The following is a 24,400-nucleotide window of genomic DNA, read 5'->3' on the forward strand; positions in this document are numbered from 1 at the left end:
AGATTCAAATTTTTGTTACACAAAAAGTGTTTCAGCTTGCACAATTTATGCTGAATGTTTTTCAAAAGTGTAAGAGGACACTTTATGTTTGACTAAAGCTGCTGTCTAATAAGAAGTGTAAGGTCTAATTGCAAATGAGCAGCATTTTGTTAACATTTGATTTGTTTCTGTCTGATATGTACTGTGATGAGTTGCTCTTGTCTTTGCTTGATTGCTCTTATTTGTTTTGTATTTCAGTGTCTTCAGTGAGGCTGGGCACCTCTTTTGGTGTATGAAATAATAATGAATAAAACTAAAAACTAAATTAAACCAATATCACTCCTGTTCATTTCATTATCACCTTAGTTAGCCTAAGCAAAACTGCCAACAACCTACTTCCAACTGAAACAACCAAAAGCAGATTCCTCTTACCAAGTAGCTTCTCCCTTCCTATCTCAAAGATCAGAGCTTGTTCTGCTGGCAAATTTAGATTCAAACTCTTAAAGCTTGGACTACAGTGAAACTCTGCCCCGGCTGTTTTCACTTTAGCAATCAATAGAGGGAGCCACACGCGTCAACTGCCTCACCTATTGTTGCAGAGAACATGGCAGCACTTGCGTCCAATTGGACCTGAAGCACTTGATGGCACTTACTGATGTTGTTTCTTCTTGTTTAGATGTTGCTTGTGTTGTTCTTGCTCTCAAATGTACGTCGCTTTGGAGAAAAGTGTCTGCTAAATGACATTGTAACATAGTAACATTGTAGTTGCTAATGCTACTACCACAGTGCCTATGAGAAGTATTTACCCCTTAGATGTTTGACTTTTTTTATTGATTTCATAAATTAATCATTGCCAATATAATTTGGCTTTTTTGGAAAAAAAAAAATGTACATCAAACCAATTTGATGTCAAAGATTTCAACAAAGTGATGTCAATTAAATGAAATTATGTTATGTAAAATAAGTGACTCCACGAATACTCATCTCCATTAAAGTGACTGAACTGATTCATCAGAGGTCCAGCTAATTAGTGCCTGAATTCTCATAATTAGTGAAATGGGGATCACCTGAGTGCAGTAATCACTCAAGTGATTGTAGTATAAAGACAAAAGTGTCTGGAAGATTCAGTCATGTGTTAATTAGTATTCCTGGCTACCATTACACCATGGAGACAAAAGAACATTCCAACCAACTCAGAGAAAAGGTTCTTGAAAAGTTTAAGTTGGGGAATGATACAAAAACATCTGCCTAGATCATGCCGTTCTCACAAACTGAGTGACCATGCTAGAAGGAGACTAGTGAGAGAGACCACCAAGACACCTATGACTACTCTGAAGGAGTTACAAGCTTCAGCTGAAATAGGAGAGGGTTCTACAAAAGTCAAAGCTTTATGGGAGAGTGGCAAAGAGAAAGCCACTGTTGAAGAAAACTCAGATTAAATCTGGATTAGAGTTTGACTAAAGGCATGTGAGAGACTCTATGGTCAAGTGGAAGAAAATTCTTTGGTCTGATGAGACAAAAATGATGCTTTTTGTCCATCGCTGGTGGCAGCATCATGCTGTGGGGATGCTATTCAGCAGCCGACCCTGGAAGGCTTGGAAAGGTGGGGGGCAAAATGAATGCAGCAAAAATACAGAAAAGTCCTGGAGCACAATCTTATTCAGTCTGAAAGAGAACTAAGGTTTGGGAGATTTATTTTCCAGCAAGAAAATGACCCAAATCTTACAGCGAAAGCTACACAGAAATGATTGAAAGACAACAGGGTGAATGTTCTGGGAGGCTGAGTCAAAGCTCAGACCTCAGTCCAATTTATGGCTGGACTTGAAAAGGGCTGTTCATGCCTTATCCCTGTGCAACCTGACAGAGCTTGAGCAGTTTTACAAAGAAAAATGGATTGAAAAGTTTAATTACAATGCCACCAGCATCACTACACAGTAAAACATTTACCTTCACTACAAAGTCTGTTCTGTACATACCTGGTTAAGGACTCAAAAAGCAGACCTTACCGCAGCTGAAACATTATCCTTGATTTTGTCTCCTATCTTAACAAACAATTGTGTTTAAGTCCCTCCTTACATGACCTGCAGGAACTTGTCCCATAAAACTGAGGGTTGTAAAAGCGAAAGGAGGATGAGAATTCAATGTCATTCCATTCAGACTTTTCCCTTCCTTAGCGTAGGTTTGATCCAATTAGAAACAGGAGATTAGTCTTTTTCCCTACAAGGAAACCTTTCCATGCTGAGATTTTGCTGATATAGCTTTTTCTGCTTAATCTCATAATCAGATCCCGAAAGACTTGATTCTGCTCCTGCCTTTCTTGTCTCCCATGGACCCTTAATCCGCCTCTCTCATGCCCTTCTTTCTTTTTCTTCCTGCACCCTTTATGTTCTGCCTTTTTTTCCTTCTCCTCCTCCCCTACACCCCCCCCCCCCCCCCCCCCCCCAAACCCCCCTCTAGCAAACACAGTCCAATGTTAAGGCTTACTTCTTGTTAATACACCTGACTGATGGACAGGAAGAAGATCCGGTGAGGTGTTACCTTTCAATTAAGCCTCTTGTCACCTGGCAACAGTGTTAAAGAAGTGTACCCTTCAATTAAGTCCCTGTGTTTGCTCAGCAGGAGTATGAACCAGTGAGCCATGTGTAAAGGTTGATGCTGCATCATTTCAACTCCAGAAGACCTCACTGGCTTTTATCACTTAGGCACCATTATGTTGCATAGATGTGTTTTCATTATTGTGCAGGTTCATGACTCACTGGATGTGTGAGGTTTACACTACTTGTGATGATGTGGGCAGCTTCAGTATCTTGTTTATGAAGTCATTAAGGCAACTCCTTCAAACAACATAGATGCACATGCAGCTCTATGGGAGGTCAGCCATGAAAATGCTTATGGGGTTATGGAGATAAGGCTGAAGTTCTCTTGATGCTTGGGCATATTCATGCATCCCTACAATCATTAAAAAGGCACTGTGTTAAAGGATGGATTCTAAGATACAAGCTCTCTGTAATGATGTCTATTAAAATTGGAGTAAGTGAATGAGAGAGAGGGAAGGAAGAGGTCTGAATGAGGAGTATGACCCACAGAGATGAAGATAACAGTGAAGCAGAAGAGTTGAGGGAGAAAGATAGTCCATTCAGCTTGGTTGGCTAACAGGAAAGTGGGATGCTGCCTGGTGGTGATAATTAGTGTTTCCTCAGAGACTGTGAGGCTGAAGAGGCCCACAGTCTGCCCCAAGTTTAGCTGAACTACACTGGATAAACTGCACTGTATACAGTTTATGCTTATGTCTTTGCTCTGCTGTGTTTTCCCCAGAGTTTTTTTTCTTTTGCAACACTTTCATACATCGTGTTGAATCTGGCCATTTGGATCAACATGAGGGGGAAAAACCTTTTATTTAAACCCAAACTGGGGGCATTTTTAGGGGTTATTAGCAGGGGATGCTGGTCAATAGAGGGTGAGAGCGTACCACCACTATGGCTACCCAGTATGGAGCCTGGGTTTTTTTGAAGGTGGCAATACTGTTTGGGCTGTGATAGTGAACGTCCGAACGTTGGTAATGTGGGCTGTGAGAGCCAACAAGGAGGGTAGTGGCTCTGGGACACCAGGACTTACTTCCCTGCCTCCCTGAGGTGTAGTGGAACTAATTGGATGAAGCTCCAGTGAAGAGATTCCCAACAGACAACCCCGGTGATGTGTTTTTTTAAACAACCCAGCAGTCTGCATGGTTGAGCTGTGGATGTTGATAACTGAGAGATTATGACTAGTATGAACTAGTATCTTGTCCCCTCTTCTATCTTTCTGCATTTCCCTCTATTACTTTACAACCCCAGCACAGCTTTGGCAGATGGCTGTTCAATATGAGCCTGCTTCTATTTGAGGTTTCTCCCTGGTAAAGGGAACCTTTTCTTTGCCACAAAACTTGGTGGATAAATGTTGAGTCATTTTTGAGTCCGGTCCAGACCTGCCCTCTTTGTAAAGTGTCTTGTGATAACTTTGGCTGTGAATTGGTGTTATTCAAATGAAGACTGATTTATTGATTTCAAACACAAGTCAAAGTCAAGTCTGAAGTGGTTTCCTATATTAAAGAATTAAATAAATAAAGATTTCTTTTCCAGGTTTATGTTGCCCCTTCCCAACTCTTTTGAGGTGCGTTGCTGCCATCAAATTCAAAATGAAATACTTTTCATGAAACGGTAGAGTGCTTCAGTTTCAACTTCTGATATGCTGTTTATGTTCTATTGTGAATAAAATATGGTTTTGAGATTTAAAAATTACAGTCTGTTTTTATTTACATACATGGTGTCCCACTTTTTTGGATTTGTGGTTGTAAAAAAACAACTGGAAGGTCAAATCCAGAGGGATGGAAGGACATCAGATTGGCTGAGCAGCATCAGAGCTGCAACAAGCAGTGTTTTGGAGGACTTCTCAGTTTGACACTATTTCATGCCACAGAGCTCGGTAATATGAGATGACAGTGGGGTTTCTTGAAGAGCGACTATACTGCATTACACATGAATCTGCATTCAGTGTGTGGCATCAGAGCACACAGTAACTAATGCCCACATCGTTATAAAGGAGCTCATGAAAAAGTCCATGAGATCTGGACATAAATCAGAACTGATGACTTGCTAATAGTGTTTTCACTGTGGACAGCAGGTCCTGAGGACCTTATTTGAGAAGTATGTCTTATCAGCCTGCAGACTGGACAAAACTAAATATCATGTTATATCTTGCCAAAAATATTCTCTTTACTAAAATTGAATTCATGTCAAACTCCTTCTGGTAATAGATGATGATATCTGATGTATCCTTTCAGTAGTGAATTTAAATCTGCTAGTTTCTAAAGCTGCTATGGCTTTTAAAATAAAAATCTTACATCAGGAAATGAGGCTACCTAAAAACAGAAAAGAAAAAAAGACTGTAATCTGATAAAAATCATATAAATGGGCATTAAAGCATTAAATGAAAACATCACAGTTATTTGATCCTATCTTGATGTGTTCAGATTAATCTGTACAGTGGAACACATCAGCCTTTTATAATGAGATTACAGTAAATCCATTTCACTGAATGCTTTGCCCTCACATCGTTAACACCTTGGAACTCATGAATCATACTTACCCTCCACTTCTGTTTCATTTCCTTGTCGTAAAACGGTGACATAAATTGCAAAATGTGTGCGTGTCTGTATATGTGTGTGCATGCAAATGAGGGCTTTTATGAGACAGTGGGAGAGTAAACAGCAGCATTACTGGGATTGATGTTAGCCGTGCTCAGAGAGTGCCATCTCATACATGTTTCATGATGTCAAACTCCAAGTTCAGCAGAGACGCACACACTCAGGAAAATGTCTGTGCTCCCTAAAGACCCACAGCTTTGATGCAAATATAAAATTTAGGAGATGCAGGAAAACAATTTTGTTAAGAGACAGGCTAAATGAGACTTCCATCAGCTTAGATTTAATATTGATTAGATGCACTGAACAATATTTTCTTTCACCTACATCAAAACATGTTTAATTAGTTATTTCATTACATTCAATGGAGTGTGAAAAGGAATAACATTGTGCCTGTAGTAAATATTCCATTCATTTCTTTAACTAAGCACATTCATGCAAATACTGATTTTCAGATTATAATCAAATCTTCAGTGCAGAAATGATGAGAGCATAACAAAGAGGATGATTACAATACTGGGCTTTACACCTTTTCACATATGCATTATTTAATACAAATTTCATTACATGTTTCTCAAATTCTTGTATCAAAGTTAACTTAATGTTTTCTATCATACACTGTTAAAGCATTGGCATTAAATGCCAAAAGGTGCAGGCTGAATTTATTAGTCATATTTAAAGCATCTGTGAGCAGTGTTCCTTCAGTCAATCAGTCATTCATTCAGCCTTTACTGTATGTACTACACCATAACATCATTATTTCAGAACATTTTACCACAAAACCACACCCTTTTATTTTTTAGCTTTCACATAACTCCATACACTCACAGTTGGAAAGAATAGCTTACTGTTTGCTATAGAGAGGTTGATGCTCTCTCTTGCCAACTATATGTTTTAGTCAGTTTAAATTGTTAGTCTTTAATGAAAGAATTTGTTCAAGTGGATGCGTTAACTGATGAGGAGAAAAAAAAAACACTGCAAAGCAGATAGGTCAAATTCCTAACCTTGCAAAGCAGATGGATTCGGCCGTTTCTGTGTTTCACACTGTCAATACCATCTGGCAAAGCTCCCGTCTGAACAGTTTGGGTCTGGTTAGAAAGTGACAGCAATCAGTGTTGAGGGGCAGTACTTTCGGACGCAGAGGTAAGCAAGCAGCAACAAGAGGCCGGTGCAATTATGGTGGAAGACATTAGCGTGGATACTGCTAAAGCTCCAGTTTTACCAGAACTTGACAACATTTCCATGTTAAAAGAAGAACAAAGACCGGCACTGAGTTGTTTTCTTTTCAAATAAAGTGGTGTTGTGTACTGACATGTCTATGTCGCCATGGTTCGCACCCAGTTTCTTTTCAAAGGCTTTGCCCTTTCCTAAACGCTGTGTACAAGTGGTTTTCCAGATGGATGTGTCTAATCGATCTAATCCATCTGGCGTGCCAGGTTATATATGCCTTAGAAGTAGGCTGCAGAGGTGGACAGAGCTGGTCCACTTGCTGGAAAAGCCAGATTACAGAGATGAGTTTGGGTGAGTTGCAACCTGCAGCAGCCTCCATAACAAGACAGTCCTGTTACAATTATAAGAATTAAGAATTGCTCTGTATTTGAAAATTTAAGGAAATATTTGAGATGTTGTCAGACCTCAATTTGAAAAAAATATACATCATTGAAATGGTCAGTTTCAAATTAATAAAGATATTTAAGTGCAGAAATTCTACATCAAACTCCTCGGTGGCAGGGCCCCGGGGATGGATGAGATCCGCCCTGAGTTCCTCAAGACTCTGGATGTTGTAGGACTGTCTTGGCTGACATGCCTTTGCAACATCGTGTGGACATCAGGGACAGTGCCCCTGGACTGGCAGACTGGGGTGGTAGTTCCCCTCTTTAAGAAGGGGGACCGGAGGGTGTGTTCCAATTATAGAGGGATTACACTCCTCAGCCTCCCCGGTAAGATCTATCCGGGGGTCCTGGAGAGGAGGGTCCGTCGGATAGTTGATCCTCAGATTCAGGAGGAGCAATGTGGTTTTCGTCCTGGCCATGGAACAGTGGACCAACTCTACACTCTCGGTAGTGTCCTAGAGGGTGCATGGGAGTTTGTCCAACCAGTCTACATGTGTTTTGTGGATCTGGAGAAGGCATTCGACTGTGTCCCACGAGGAATCCTTTGGAGGGTGCTCTGGGAGTATGGGGTGCTGGACCCCCTGATAAGGGCAGTTTGGTCCCTGTATGACCTGTGCCAGAGGGAAGTAAGTCTGACTCGTTCCCGGTGCGTGTTGGACTCCGCCAGGGCTGCCCTTTGTCACTGGTTCTGTTCATAACTTTTATGGACAGAATTTCTAGGCGCAGCCAGGGCATTGAGGGTGTCCGGTTTGGTGGCCTCAGGAATAGGTCTCTGCTTTTCGCAGATGATATGATCCTGTTGGCTTCAGCAGACTGGGACCTCCAGCTCTCACTGGAACGGTTTGCAACCGAGTGTGAAGCGGCTGGGATGAGAATCAGCACCTCCAAATCTGAGAGCATGGTCCTCAGTCGGAAAAGGGTGGAATGCCCTCTCCAGGTTGGGAATGAGATCCTGCCCCAAGTGGAGGAGTTCAAGTATCTTGGGGTCTTGTTCACGAGTGAGGGAAGAATGGAGTGGGAGATCGACAGGTGGATCTGTGTGGCGTCAGCAGTGATGCGGTCTTTGCATCGGTCTGTCATGGTGAAGAAAGAGCTGAGTCGAAAGGCCAAGCTCTCGATTTACCGGTCGATCTACGTTCCCACCCTCACCTATGTTCATGAGCGATGGGTAGTGACCGAAAGAACGAGATTGTGGATACAGGCAGCTGAAACGAGTTTCCTCCGCAGGGTGTCTGGGCTCTCCCTTAGAGATAGGGTGAGAAGCTCAGCCATCCGGGAGAGACTCGGAGTAGAGCCACTGCTCCTCCGCGTTGAGAAGAGCCAGATGAAGTAGCTCGGGCATCTGGTCCGGATGCCTCCTGGACGCCTCCCTGGTGTGGTGTTCTGGGCAAGTCCCACTGGGAGGAGGCCCTGGGGAAGACCCAGGACACGCTGGAGAGACTATGTCGCTTGGCTGGCCTGGGAACGCCTCAGGATCCCCTGGGAAGAGCTGGACGAAGTGGCCGGAGAGTGGGAAATCTGGGCGTCCTTGCTTAGGCTGCTGCCCTCGCGACCCGATCTCGGATAAGTGGAAGAAGATAGATGGATGGATGAAATTCTTCATCTAGTATTTCTAAGGGTCCAAAGTGACAAAAAAGCCCTTTCAATTTAAATCACTGTTTTCTGAGGTTGTCAGGCGATGCAAATATTTTTTTGCAAGTATGTGCACTCAAGGCCTCTGTGATGGTCAGGTGACGGAAAACTATGAATCCATAAGTATTTTGTGTTTTCTTTTACTGGTCCTTTGGGCATTTGCTAAAAACAAGAAAGAAGGAAGGTCAAAAATTCCACTGGATACTATGGTACTTTTAAAAATGTGGATATTTAGAGCTAACATAGCAATTAGCTTATATAATTTACTTCTGGTTATGTTTTATTCATTTTGGTTCAGCTGAAGAAAACAGGCATTTTAATAGTCATATATGTGACTTGCAGGGTATCTGCAGCTAACCTCCTTGAACACTCAAATAACTGCAGTTTTTGGGGGTGTGTGTGTTATTTATTTTCATCAGGGGTTGTTGCTTGGTCAGTATCCTTATCTGCTGAAGTGAAAACCAAACTCTCATTCTCAAATGTGTACAGTTATTACTGTAGAGGTGAAAAGAGATGATCACACAGGAAAAGTTTAGCCATTTTCATATTTTATTGTTGGTATTTATAAATATTCCGTTTAAATACACTAATAAAATAGCTTGGACATTTTCATGACTTCATATATTAACAGCTTCCCAAAAATTGAGATACTTTAAAGATTTCAGGATCTACAAACCTGAGCCACAAAAAGAACAGAAGATCAACAGAAAGTTTGCTAACAGATGCTACACAGTAGCCGATAGAAGACTGACAGTTCCAGTCTCACTCTTACTGGTACCTCTGTGGGCTGTGATTGAAGCAGAAAACGTTCAAACTCATAAGAGCCAGATTAATCATTTATAGGTTTATCCTGTTTTTGTCTTGAATAATTGATAGAGATTGTTGAAAGCTTGGGCTTTGAATAATTGGGTGATAGATTGCAAAGCAGTAATATTTAATGAAAAGCTTCATGACAGCATGTAACTTTTGAAGCAGTTTAAAGCAAATGATCCCTCAGTAGTTTATGCAAGTGCCAAATTGGGAAAGGCAGAATTTAGCCATACATACAACAAACATCCAGGCACTGTAGTTTCTCCATCACTACTGTCCACTCTGAATGAGGGTCTATTTCTGGACATTTTTGAGCACAACAAATGCAGGAAATCTAAAAAAAAGGAGAAAATAAATGATATTAAACAATGAAAATACTATTCTTAGGTTTATACCTCTGTTAATGTTGTTGTGCCACACTTGTCCCAGAATTGCAGCATGGACCTGCATAGATGTCCAATTATGAGTTATTGCATGTCTTTTGGAGTCATTCTTTTTAGAAATACACAATCTTAAGACAAAAATGCATTTTTTGTTAGAATTATATTCCACCAGTGTTCATGGTATACTTGGGATGTGTAGAAATATTAGCTTGCTCACAGTCCCCTTGGTTGAATTCCTACTTTGTGATTACCCACAATTCAGATTACCCATAACACAGCATGTAATGAAAAATCATGAAATTATGTCACACACACATAGACAACCAGTGTATTCACTGGTTGTGGGTTGCAGCAGCAGACCTTGTGGAAAATTTCCTCTTTGGATGCTCAACCACTATCTGCTACAGGTGATAAAAGCATTCTTAACATTCACTTTGCTTCTCTTCTACTACTCATCTGCTGTTCTACTCCTGCACCACTCAATGGAAATGTCCTGCAATTTCCAACAACCATGTTAACAACCCGCATAGAAAGGCTTGACTCTGTCACAGCTTGTGTAGGTGAAGAATGTTTTCAAAAGAACACTGCAGGTGATTCTTGCTAAGATGAGTCCTTCAGAGGACTGAAGGCTAGCGGGCTGGGCATACACCTGGTCCTTTTATTAAATACCAGATGATTCTTAGAGTAGCATCTTATCAGGGGATAAAGTCATATTATAACCTGAAAGAAATATTTAAACGAATACTGAAGTCTTCAAAGTTTCTCTTTGCTGATCTTATAATACTCATGTTTAAGTTGTATTTTCAGATGAAGGCTCTTTTCTTGCTTTCTAAGTCTTTTGCATCACCATCTAGAAATTTTTTGTAAAGTCTGTTTGTGCAGCCTGCTCTCATCCCCTTTGTTGTTGTTCTTGTTTTCTTTTGGAGGTCATGAGGCATCACCTTTAATTTCTGTCTCTTTCATAACCTGATAAAAAAAATACCTCTCACAGGAGCTTAAAGTCATCCTAAACTAATCATATGTGTTTCAGAGTTGTTAATGTGACTAAATGCTCTTCATTTGCACTGGAAAAAATATTCTGTGCAACTTTGTGAAATGTGTGTCCAATTTAACCCAGGAAATCTCTGTGAGCTTAAATCTATTCTGAATGACATAGACTTATCATATGCGTTCTTCACCTTTTCACACTGTCCTCTGCAGTCTTAAGACAATGTCTTTGCTGTGTTTTGGTCGATTAGAATATGGATCAAGCACTAGAAGAGATTTTGTTTAACCCTGTACAAACCAGTTTAGGATTTCTCAGAATGATTAGTTTTGGTGTGTGCCAATTAACATGCATTGGCACATGCATTGTTAACCCACGCATTGTTAACCCACCCTTTCTAGAGATCTATGGGTAACAACAACTCATTGTGATGCCACAGGTTCTGAACAAACTGTCACATTTCATATTTTCAAATATAGGCAGACCACAAACAAAGGACTGGGTTGGCTAATTTTGTCATCTGTGGGTTGGTAGATACTCCAGACAGCCAATTTTATGAGCAAAAATACTAAAATCATGTCCCTGTTAGAAAGCCAAAACATAGTGGATGAATTGAATTACTTTTGTACCAAAGAAATTTGCTCACTGGGTATTTTTCGCCAATCTTTAAAGGTTTCCTTGGGTTCATGCATGGCAAGCTCTCTGACTTCATGCTGGCTGCCTGCACACATAAATGGCCTCTACATTCTAATTGCTTCACAACCCAGTGCTCTCCTGGACCAGTTTACAGCCCAAAGTTTAGAGGTTGTCATACAGTTTGCTCTTGTTTTATCTTAAAAAAAATTCAGAATAATGTTTAACCTTAATTAAAACCATCCAGACAGTCTTACTTATCCTGTTTTATAGCATCATATCAATTACTGAGAGAAATAATGGCTTAGCTATTAAATAGACCCTTATTCTACTGACCAGAAATATTCATTAAATTAAAAGAAAACTTGAATTTCCTATCAACCAGCGTGGATCAAGGACCATCAATCAAACATGAAAGGAGTGGGTGTTAAAGCAGAAGAATGCAGCTTTTCTGATCTGAGGTTAAGGACAGGGCCAGCCTTTGATACTGAAATTCAAAAGGTGCTTTTGAGGCAAAGACCTCTAAAATAAGATGGTATAAATCTGAACTTTAGTTTTCACTTACACCCTCACAGACATTTTCAATTATTTAATTTTACTGTTTCAATTATTACATCTCTTCTGTACTGTGTGGGTGTGCACAGACTGTGTTCAACTCCATGTGTCAGTCTGATTACACCTAATAGGGCAGAACAGCTACAGCTTTTAGAATGAATGCTGATGAGTGAACTCAAGGAAATTATAACAAATGATTTTTTTAATATGCAAAATGACTCAAATCATCATTGTGGATTAAGCGTTTCAGGGTTAATTGTTCCTTTGGCTAGCCTTCTATCATACCAGCTTTGTGTGAACATACGATGAGATCCCCTGTTTGAGAGCTACTTTTATTGGATAGATGTGCTTACCATGAAATCAGACCTGGTGTGCTTTATCTTCCTTTACCCAACAGTTCCCATTTCACTTTTCTCTCTCCCCATGGTCTGCTTAAGATGTATCAATACTGCATGAGCCAGCGTTGTGTTCTGTGCTGCTATTAAAGGAGCCAGAAGTCTAAAATCTTCTTTTCCGGATGAATCTCTTGCTCTGTGGCTGAACCCATAAAAATGGCATCTGCCAGAATGATTGACAGCTCTGCTTCTGATCAAATGAATTCCCAAGCACACTATGAAACTTTTGATAAAAAGACTTTCCTTCACAACGCCTGTTTGAATCACTCTGTGGTTATTCTCCATTTTCTGTCTCAGTTTTTTTTTGTGAAACTGAAGAAATCTGCAGCATCTGTTCTGTGTACTCTCAGAGTCAAGTGGTTTGTAACTCTAGTAACTCAAAACCTGTCTCCTTCACATAATTTTTGTAGCAAATCAGCCTGTGTGCATTGTAAAAATACTATTTATGCACCCTGCAATTTTCCCTCTGTGCACAAACCTATTTGAACCACGCTCACATGATCTGTTATGGTGATTGTGCGTTGTGACTGAGCGAGTACATGCCCTATCTTAAACTGAGGACAGGGACCCAAAATTTATCACAGGCCTGCTCCTGCAATAACCTGAGTGCTTACATGATTTCATGAGCCTGTCCTCTGGAACAAGCGACTATATTTCTCATTTGGATTGCAGAGCGAGAAGTTTTAAGAGCCCCGGCTCCATCTGTGAGCGTGTCTTCTCTCAGGTCATTGGCATAAAATGGTTATTAGGTTACTGATGGTCCGTGTCTGATTGAAGAACATCTTTTCCTGTGCAGATTCTTGTTAAAAATGGGTCTAGCATCTGAGCTCATTTTTTGGACTCTTAATTCCCTGCCTAGGTCAGCAAGTTAGCCCATTTCTGACTGGAATCTAATCCTTGTTAAGTGCACCAGAACGCTGTGAAGGTCAAACTTAGGTCAGTTTGGTTCTTAGGTTTGAAGCAGTAGAGTTCCTTGCTCCAACTTCCTGGCCTTCTTTATTAAACCAGCACAACAAAGGTGCTCCAATGGCAGATTTATTTCAGAATGTTCACTGTGGAAGGACAGTCAGTATGTTAGTGATGGTCCATTTCTGATCTGTGCAGTCCTGAATGGCCAGCTGGTACGTGGACTCCGACTGTTTGCTCTCCACCAGCTCCAAACATCGCTGAGACTCAATGTTCTGGATGGAGCCACCCTATAAAAGAGAGAGTGAGAGAGGATGAGTTAGATTCACAGTTTACAAGCAACTATGAATTATGGAGTGATGCTGTTACAGAAAATAATGGGTAGCAGATCAAGAGTTCATTGTGTTTCTTATGACAAATCAATTTTGTCATATTTGGGCACATCTGAGGGTTTTATTGCACATTTCTACTGCTGGGAAATCCTTGATGGGGGATTCTTGCAGCTTAAAAGGGAACCTTACATATTAAAGCTCACTCCCATTTCTAACTATTACCTCTTCCCCTCAATTTCAAGAACTGATATCTTCCCCCACAAAATATCTGGAAACGTCATTGATATCTTCTCCCCTTCAAGTTCCTAATAGACTATCAGTGGTTATTGACAGTATTTGTGTAAACAGACCTGACGACAAAACCAGGCAGTTTTACTAACGCTGCATGTTTTGGTAATAACAAGCAACTGACATTATTACGATATAATATATAAATGATATCATGAGTCATGTTTGTTGACAAAGAAAAAGCAGAGAATAAAGTGTGTATTTCTCAACTCAAAACATAACATTCAGTAGCATATAAAAGGAAAAAAATGAAGTGTTAACTGTTCTGCTTTCAAAATAATATTTTCCAAAAATAAGTTTAAATAAAGGTACGTCTACAAAGTGCAATAGTGCCACCATTGTAAACTTAAAGGCCTTTCTGCAGGTATTTTTGCAAACCTTTCAAGTGCTACTCCAAACAAAATAACAGCGTTTTATGTGATTATGTAATCGCACATGCAGCCTGACATTATGGTTGTGATTACATTAACTGTGCAGCTCTAATTTCTACTATGAGCATTTTTTCAAAGTGCTTGTTCAAAATCAAAAGGACCATAATTAATTGAAACAACTTCAAATTATGACTATAGATTGTTATTATAAATTTCAAATCCTGCCAATGATTCATAAGGCATTCTAGGAGATTAGGAGTTTACCTTCGGAAAATCTCCATGTGCAGTGTCATGTAAATTAGCCCATTACTCTACCTCTACAACCTGACAAGAATTTGGATAAGCCCGACTTTAGGCTAAATTTGCCCCCACTGGCAATCAATTATTTGTTCCATTACCAATGAAAGAGAGCAGACTGGGTAGCCCGACAAACCCCATGTTAAGTGCTCTTATGGCTCACAACTGACAAAACTATACAGGTGCATCTAAAAAGAACATCATGAAAACCTTAATGATTATGGCTTACAGCTCATGAAAACAAAAAAGCAATATTTCAAAATATTAGAATATTGTGACAAAAGCCAAAACTGCAAAGGTTTCATTCACTCAATCTAGTTAAGTGCACACGACCACAATCGTGAGAAAGACTGCTAACCTGACTCTTCAGAAGACAGTCATTGACACCCTTCACAAGGAGAGTAAGCCACAGAGGGTCATTGCTGAAAGGGCAGGCTGTTCTCAGGGGCTGTATCAAAGCATATTTATTTAAAATTGACAGGAGGGGAAAAGTGTGGTAAGAAAAGGAGCAAACTTCAGAGGTTTGTCACACAAAGCAGATTAAAAAACTTAGGGGATCTTCACAAAGAGCTGACTGTGGGTGGAGTCAGTGTATTGAAAACCACCATAGGAACAGGTTCAGGAAATGGGCTGCGAGTGTCGTGTTCCTATTGTCGAGCCAATCCTGAACAACAGACAATGTTAGAAGCTTCTTATTTGGGTAAAGGAAAAATGGACCATTGCTTAGTGGTCCAAAGTCCTGTTTTCAGATTAAACTAAATTTGGAATTTCATGTTGGAATTCAGCAAGTGCAACATCTTAAAAACATTAACCTCCTGAGACCCAAGCTTTTGTTTGGAATGCATTTTTAATTTCCCTCACTTATTTGGGATGTGGGACCTGTTTAAAATCTCTTTGAACAGGAAATAGTTTTCACCCAAAAAATTATTTCTGCATATGAGGAAAATAGGCTTATCTTACTTTACAACACACAAAAAATTACTATATTTTCACTGGTAGGAAGTTATTTTCTTTAAGAAACAACACAACACACCTCAGGAAGGCCCCGTTTATGCATGAGAAACACCCTGAGGTGCCCCCCAGAACACATTATCTAAAATTTCCAGGACATTACCATAAATGCCTGTGAAAATTCTTAAACATGAAAATTTCAGGGAAACTCTCTGATAAAGCCTAACAGTTCTAATAGAATTCTGCCCAAAATTCCAAGTTAATATTTTCTCTGTTTTAATCAGTTCTGCTCAGTTATTAAATTTCACATGAAAATCTAATACAGGATGGGTTTTATTATACCTGGGTATTGCCTTCTTTTATTCATTGGTATTTAGATAGCTGGCAATACTGCTGATCTAATATTTGTGCAAACAAAGCATATTGCATATTGGAGCATACTCAAGTGAGCTAAATTGAGGGAGACAGAGGGAGAGTGTGTAGGAATGCAAAATATGTGTGTATATTTTTGTGGATTCTTTTTGTGTACACACTTTCTTTGTTCCAAACAATGTCACTTTGAATTAGAGCTATGAGCCCCTACCTCCAAAATGTTTGTTTGTGTACGAGTGTGTACATCTTAGCTTTTTTGAACAATACTCTGACACCCAAAGCCCTTAGAGATATGGCAAGAACAGTAATATGTTTTAATGAGCCTGAGCCCCAGCAGAACAAGACTAAAGCCATTTGTGTCAAACTGGCTGTGGCTTCAGGAAAACTGCTTTGCTTTAAAAATCAATATGCTTTACATCTCCCACAGTAACACATGCAGGCACACCCACACACACCCACACACCCACACACACACACACACACACACCCACACCGACCATAGGCCTAATGGTGTTTTGTGATTTGAACTGCTGGATCTTGCTGCTAACTCCACATTCTTCTCAGAAATGGTTGACCACAGCAAATACAATAAAAAGCAGACATGTGGTCCAGTTCTCCTTGAGGCTTTCAGCTCCCTGAAAAGATATCGATTCTTTCACTCTGCTCATCTGTGTGCACAGCTGCTTCTGCACACATCAGCTGGATGGCATATACATGTGTGCTCTATGATAGCACAAAAGGTCCACTCGCTGATGTTCCGCACATATAAACCTCTCTTCATTCTTTATCCTTTCCATCTCAAACACACAAAACACACACAACACACATAGACAAAGGGACAGAGATAACAGGGAATCCAGCAGAGATTCACATATTGGATTTGCATCATTTAACCTCTTTTTCCATTGATCCCTGGCTAATGAGTAAAACGCTCGACCAAGCTGTGTCAGAACATGAGCTTAGCTTATTTGATTTCTAATGATTGAACAGTTAAACCCCTTTATACAAAGTTCAAGTCTTCATTATGGGCACTTTCATGTGATGCAGGTTGAATATGCCTCTTAAAAGCCAATCAGCAAGTAAATTATCTTTATGGAGATGGATTAGAGAGGCTGTTCATTAAGTAATTCAAAGGTCGATTTGATGAGTTTTTCAACAGCTGATACTGCCTCTTTACCTTCTTTAAACATTGACTCTACTTTGTTTGTTGCAATTTTGTTAGCTTTGCTAATGTTTTAATCTTTGCCTTTATTTCATTTTACCTTTATCTTTAGACAAATTACTTGTCAAAACTTCACGTTTGCTGCACATCAATAAGAAAGCAAATAATTGAATCACTGGCCTAAATGAAAGTTTAAATTTTACATTAAAAAAATAAATAAATATAGAAAATAAAAAAGAGGAGTCCATTCCCTGAAGATTCTGTAACTAAGATCTTGTGTCTGAGCAAAGTTGGTTGATAGCACACAAAGACCTGTGTTCTTGAAATATTGGGTGACTTCATCAAGGGCCATTGTAATATAAAAAAAAAAAAAAAAAAAAAGAAAAATCCCTGTAAAGTAAAAAAAAAAATCTTAATCTTAGCTATGTTGTATGACAGGCAACTCCGTTATGAACCACCAGGACTAAACTTACAAAATGAAAAATATCTGTAAGTTTAAAAATCAAGCTTCAAAATAATGAAAAATGAGGCTATAAAATCTGTTCAAGGATTGTGTGGGTGTATCTGTTGAATGAGCCGAAGCTGCGCCCACTCATGAGAAATATGATCCTGTCAAATAAAACAAAAATGCTTCTGATCAGAGTGAAAAACAAGCTGGGGATTCAGTTTACTGTTTTCTGGCTCAAATCTCTCTGTTGTGATGCTTCTAACAACCTGTAGGCCACCCTGGCCAATAGATATGGGAAATTTACCTCACAATCAACAAAAACAGTGCATGTAACTGGCTATTAACTTTAATTGAAGGCAGTGACATCAGCTAACAACAGACTGTATTAAGTTGAAATGCTCGGTGAGTTTATATATCGTTGTAGCGTTAGGTGGGCAAGGTACTACCTCATCAAGACTGGTGACGTTATGAGCTCCTATATTTGCCCCGCTCAAATAAAATCAAGCCAGGGAAGAGATGAATGTTTTTCTAACAGTCTAAATAAAAAATTCAATCACACAGATCTCACAGTTTTTGAAAAAAGAGATAAATTATTATTGTTTACAGCAACGATATTCCGACATATCTACTATGTTAAGACACAAAGTTTGGATTTCACTTCGCAGGGGCTTTAAGAATATCACCTGGTTTCTATTTTCCCGGCTGGTTAAATGCAAAATAAACTGTGTTTAATTGACTAGTTTAAAGTGGAGGAAATGCCTGGAAAACAGTCAAATTCATCACAGGACGAATCAGTGTGGCTAAAGTTAGCAGCTAACTCTGCCAGCCTCTTTGCAGTGATTAATATTATGCTTAATGTGGTTACTCACTTTGGTTATATGAGTATAACCCTCAACAGCCTATGTACAACTTTATTTCCATTCTCTAGTTCAAAATAGTGCCATACCGCTCTGTTCCCAAGACATGCCAACCGCTAACCTTCTCATATTTACAAGCTCTGGGAGGAGGGTCATGAACTGGCTACAGCTGCTACAAGTACTGAGAGGCTCATCATCCATCACAAAAACTGATAGATAATTCGTTTAACTGACTCGTAAATCTTGTGCCGGCGAAGTTACTTAAATTTAGATGTTTAGCCAGCTAACCACACACATACAGTACCTAGTGAAAATACAACTATCAAGCAGTCAGGTATCCTAAAACTGGTAACCTCAATGTTATAAGAAATCAATGTATGCTGTTAAGAATTTCATTCCTATATCAGCAGTAAAATGCTCCTTACATCTTTCTCATAAGAAAGGTGCATTGGTGGGTGATGTATCCTTCAAAAACTTACAAACTCCTGCACACTGTCTAATTTGCAAATATACATGGATTTACAAGACTGGGGCATTACACCTGTATCACTCAAGAGGATAATTTTACCAGCATGGGCAGTGTGTTGATCAACAACCATGTTACTCTTTCCTTGAACAAAATGTACACCTTTAAAAACACATATTCTACCAATATTTTATGTTTTTACTGCAAACAGAAACCTGTAATCTCTAAGGTATTTCTATTAATCTCCTCATTAATTAATATTCCAGTCAGCTGATTACATGGCAGAAACCAATGCATCTAAGCGTGTAGACACAGTCAAAATGACGTGAGCAACAGAATGGGAAGAGAGGTGATTTCAGTGACTTTAATGTGCCATTGTTGTTGGTAGTCTGATAGGATTTCATGTTACTTAGGCCAGTTCCAACCCTTTCAAATGCCAAAGCAGAATAAGAGACTTAACGGACCAGGCAATGTTTTTTCCAATCCTCTCTATTCCAACTTTAATGAGTCCATGCACACTGTAGCCTAAGTTTTCTGTTCTTGCTAGCAGGACTGGCGTCTAGTGTGGCCTTCTGCTGCTGTATCTGCTTCAAACTTGAACATGTTGTGCTTTTAGAGATGCTTTTTTGCATAACTCAGCTGTTTTGAGTTATTAATTTAATCGTTATTGCTCCACTTGAATGGCTCACACCAGTCCGGCCATTCTCCCCTGACCTGAACTGGAGCTCACTAGATATTTCCTCTTTTTGGATCACTTCCTGTAAACCCCAGAGATGGCTGCTTGTGAAAATCCTCGCAGATAAGCATTTTGTGAAATACTCAGTCCAGTCACTCTGGCACCATCAACCATTACAAATTCAAAGTCACCTTTCTTACCCATTCTGATGCTCAGTTTAAACCTCAACAGATTGTCTGGACTGTGTTTGCATTCCTAAATGCATTGGTTTCCACCATGTTGTCAGCTGATTGTTTGTTATTTGGGTTAATGAGCATCATGCCTAACAAAGATCAATGGGTGTATGTGGTATTTATCATTTTTCCTGATCCCTGTAGCAGAACAAAAATATTCATTATAGCATCTGATGTATGTGTGCTTATAATGCAGAAATGAGACATTTCCCTGTATAACAGCTCATGATTTTTAGAATGAGCAGACTTCTTACAGCAGACACAGATTTTCTCTGCTAAATTAATGACCACCTTGTCATTTCAAATTAATAAACCTTAATGAAATCAAACAATGGAAGTCTTTGGAGGGAAAAGGGCCATCGGCACAGCGGACAGAAAATTTAATAAAAACCATGACCTAGAAACTAAATTTATCACAAAAGATGACATGCTGTCAGGTTGTGTCTGACAAAGCTCTGCAGATGAGAGTGACTGATTGATGAGGTGTCAACAGTTTCCAGCTCCACTCATTTCCTGGGGGAAATCCTGCTGATAGCTAGAGGATACAGCCTCCAAAAACTTGAATATTTTGGTGGAGTTTGTGATGAAGTTCTGTCTGCCCAGTTGTGATGGACAGATGATTGCTGTCTAAGGACACTGATCCAAACATTGCAAACATCCTATATACAGTATGTGTAGATACGTGGTTTAATCACAGGTCACAAATGTTTAACCCCACTGTTTAAGAGCCATAGACAGTGGAACCAGCAGAGCTGGTAGGGCCAGTAGGACCTGGGCCCAACCACTTTGAAAATAACGTTTAAAAGAAATGTTGTTTGCCAAATATATCGTAAACTTTTACCTCATGTACCTTGTACCCTATGCCCTATCAGAAAGCAAAAAATATAGTCTCAAAATGTATTGACTAATTCTGATTTTGCCATGGGTTATAAACAGAATGGAAAATTGCAGTTTTTCAGAGCTATGCCAACAAAAGTTGGGAAGGGGACTGGTCACTATTTAGCTGACTGTGAGCAGCAGTATTTGAGGAGCTGTGGTGAATTTGAAATGTCATTTCAAATTTTACAGTATGAGATCAAACATAGGCACAACACCCTTTAAAATCAGACACAGTCTAAATAATCAGCTTAAGGGTGCCAGCAGGTGCCCATAGGCTGGCCCTTAATGCACCAGGATCGATTCCCGGTCTTGGTGCATTATTTAGTGCATGTCTTCCACTCTCTCTCCTCATATACATCCTATGTCTCTAGCTATCCTGTCTAAATAAAGGCAAAAATACACCCAAAAATATTTTTAAAAAATAAATGAATTAATAATCAGCTCATTAAAAAACATGATGGTTTAACAAGCATTAGAATCTATGAAAACATGTGTTAGTATGCTTGAAATAAAATTTTACTGAATCTCTGAAAGTCAGAGTCACACATTTAGATCATGCAGCTGGAGAACAATTTTCTCTTGCAGAAATCTTAAATTGAACCAAAAGTAGAAAAGGCTGTGTGTTTCTCCAAAGCTTCCATGCCAGGCTTTACCCAACAGTCAAACAGCCAAACAGAAGTTGGGTTGTTTTCTGCCTTTGGATATTGACTTGCAGGATGAAAAAAATAATTCTAATATGATATTAACATTTTATGAGTGATTAATCATTCACAACAAACTGAGTGAAAACATGCCTAACTTTGAGAAAATCTTGTTCCAAAGGAAACTCATATTTGCAGTGAAGACCATTTCATAGACATTTCATGTATCAACTCACATTTTTATTGATAGATGGTAATGGAATGCTAAGATGCAATATTACTGTAATGACCCAAATATGTGACCGAAATCTTGAAACATTTATTGAGTTGCCATAGTCATACACCTTCTCCCTCTCCCCTCTTAATACACACAGTAGTATGTCACCTTCTTGTACGCGCCAACACATCTCGCACATTAAAAAGTGTCACTGCAGTTCTGTTGCACCATATCTCATGTATTTACAGTAAGACATAAAGGCCCACTGACACTGCCACTGCATGTGACTGCTTGTCATGACTGGTAAATGTTTTAAAGAGAAGCTGGTTTGTGTATTGTTGCAAATGCTTATTTGCATTTAAAAGTCTATGTCCCAAATGAGACACCCTAAAAGTGTTTTAAGGAAAATTCTTGTACCAACCTTTGGATAGTCCAGGACACCTTTGAGGGAAAGAACAGGAAATGTCCATCAAGAAAAACACAAAAAGGACGAAAAAGAAGACCTCAGTCTCAACTACAACTCCTGGCTAACTTAAATGCTAATAACAACTGCCAGTAACTGCCACAGAACACTGACTGATCAACAGGAGACTACTGAATGCTACCTATTGAGGTAGCATGGGGCAGCGCGTACCAACGCAGCGGCCCGGCACTTCATCGCTAGCAGCAAAACAAAGCCTTACACTTACACCAGAACTGACATTCTGTGTATAAGAGACCGCTCCTTCGACTACTGCAAAGGAAACATGCCCATGGAGTTGACATCTTTCCCGATGGAGATTATCTGGAGAACGGGGCGTTTGGAGACTGAAAGTAGGAGGACGCAGAGCAGCATTACACCTACAGCCGGGTGGGGAGGAGGCAGCTGGCTAGGCTAAGAGCGGCCCCACACAAACCTGACATACAGAGCATCTTTCTCCCAGGTGCCTGCTCCCTCGCCAGCAAGATGGATGATGTGAGCCTGCGGATTTCTAAGCACCGCTTGGACGACTGTGTTTGCTGCTACAGAGGAGACTGCCAAATGTAATTTGATTGTGATTTTACAATGCAATGACAATAAATGACTATCTATCTATCTATCTATCTATCTATCTATCTATCTATCTATCTATCTATCTATCTATTGTTATGGTTAGTACAGTCCTTGATAAAGAGGTGAAATCAAGAGATCACCCCTCAAAAGAAAGAAAGATGGAAACACAGAGGGACAAAAAGGTCTGAAAACCTTAACTAATTATATTTAAAGAATGGATCAGATTTCAGTCGTAATATTTAGTTGATAAGTTGTGGACTCTTTGAACTCTTGTGGACTCTTTAAATGTCCTAATCAAACTACCACTGCAGCTTGAGTTCACTCTCCTGTGTATGTAGGTGTACTGAGCATGTAAGTTTGAAAAGGTGAATGTGACATGTAGTGTAAGAGCGCTTTGTATGGTCAGAAGTCTAGAGAGGGCTATATAAGGAAAGTCCATTTACCAGTCATTCTGTACTGCATTGCACAAAAAACACCCACCATACAGCTGCTTTCAGACACAGCGTGAGCTCTGCAGCACTGAGGATGACATTTTCAACATTCACACTGCTGCTGCAGTGGGCTGCTAATGGGACATCATCGCAGAGAGACTCGTAATGGGAGACTTCTCTGATGGCTCTCACTGTAAATGTTACAGAAGAAGAACTTAAAAGACATTCAAGTGCTCACAAAGATAGTTTTCTAAGCCTCCTATACTGAACACCTGTCACTGGCTTTCTCTAAGTGTTTGACCTCCTGAGTGACTTCCAACAAGTATACTTCAAAGTCTGTGCTTTACCTCTTGGCCTCCCAGAGGGCGACAACTCAGAGTGACTGAACAAAAGCAGAGTTGGAGCTTTTACAAGCATACACATATTCTTGTTCTCACAATATCTTACATGCACGTATGCACACCCAAATGCTCAGACAAATATCTGGCATTTGTCCAACACCTTGTCCTCAGTTCAGCAGTGAGCCCGTCTGTCATTGGACAGAGTGCAGAGTTGGACCACACTATTGATTCCCTGCTATTAAGGCGGGAACACTAGTTAATCAGTCGGTCAGACAGCCAGTCAGCTAGAAAGCCATCAGACCGCCAGGCAGCAGACTGACCAGCAAGCCAGGCAATCTGTCAGGCAGACGCTCAAATCCCCAGTCATTCACCTCAAAGGATGTGATGAGTAAGACGGGCAGCATGAAGGCCTGAAGCAGCAAGAATCAAATGCTTTTACAATGGCAACTCATAAAAAGCTTCAATTGTTGTTGTTCAAATGGTTTTTATATTGAAATACAACATTTATTTTGCAGTTAAAGAGTTTTCCACAGACACATGGGGAAAAAGTTTTCAGATTGAGGGGTTTGAAAGCTGAAGACTTGCCCTGCTAGACTCTTAGTTTATTTTCTGTGTCCTCAAAGCAGATGAGAGTCTGGATTATTGCTCACAGACATGTGCTTTGTCTTGCAGTGATGTTTGACATTACCACATTAATCAGCACTATGGTAATAAACCATGAGACATCCTGGTTTAAGTCCGTATCGTGGGGGAGGATGAACTTAAAATGTTTAGTCTATTCTCGAAGAAAAGCTCATTTTCCCTTTGTCTTCCTTTAATGTGAAATGTGTCACTACTGTCACTGACTCTCTCTGTTTGATCCCCTGGTAAACTCTCCTGTCTACATGGCTCCTCTGTGTATTTCTGTGTTCGCTCATGAGCCTGGTCTGAGCAAAGGATTTGTTTGGAAGAGTAGTGTTATGTGTGGTGATCTCTACTGTAAAGTTAAGAAAAGCTGTGCGGTTTAAAATAGACTCCTGTTTAAAAGCATTATAAGCTGCACTATTTCAATTGAAAATCCATGGGATTTAGCATGTTCACAACACCCCAGCCTGTAAAACAGGGTCAGCCCTTAATTTCAATGTCTGGACCACAACCCCAGCTGTGAAACTGGGCCCTGCTGCAAATTGACTTTTGGTTGTTATGAGGATTTATGGTAGTTTTGTGTTTATGGTACGTTGTTGTTGTTTGTTAAACACTGCCGTATGTAACTGCCTTTTTTTCTGTTCTGACCTATTCATTGTGTGATTACATGCACCAAACCATGACCCCCAAACTGTCACACCTCTAAGAGGA

General features: G+C 39.8%; 1 protein-coding gene across 1 annotated transcript in view; it reads right to left on the minus strand.

Annotated features, from left to right (window-relative positions):
• Positions 1–9,010: 9,010 nt before the first annotated feature.
• galnt18a (UDP-N-acetyl-alpha-D-galactosamine:polypeptide N-acetylgalactosaminyltransferase 18a) overlaps positions 9,011–24,400 on the minus strand; it is a 282,449-nt gene continuing 267,059 nt past the window's right edge. The window contains exon 11 of the mRNA XM_041794807.1: positions 9,011–13,360. Coding sequence (XP_041650741.1) covers positions 13,214–13,360 — 147 coding nt within the window. The 3' untranslated portion in view covers positions 9,011–13,213. The remainder of the gene's footprint in view (positions 13,361–24,400) is intronic.

The sequence above is a fragment of the Cheilinus undulatus genome, linkage group 9 (genome assembly GCF_018320785.1).
Source record: "Cheilinus undulatus linkage group 9, ASM1832078v1, whole genome shotgun sequence".
NCBI classification, from domain to species: domain Eukaryota; kingdom Metazoa; phylum Chordata; class Actinopteri; order Labriformes; family Labridae; genus Cheilinus; species Cheilinus undulatus.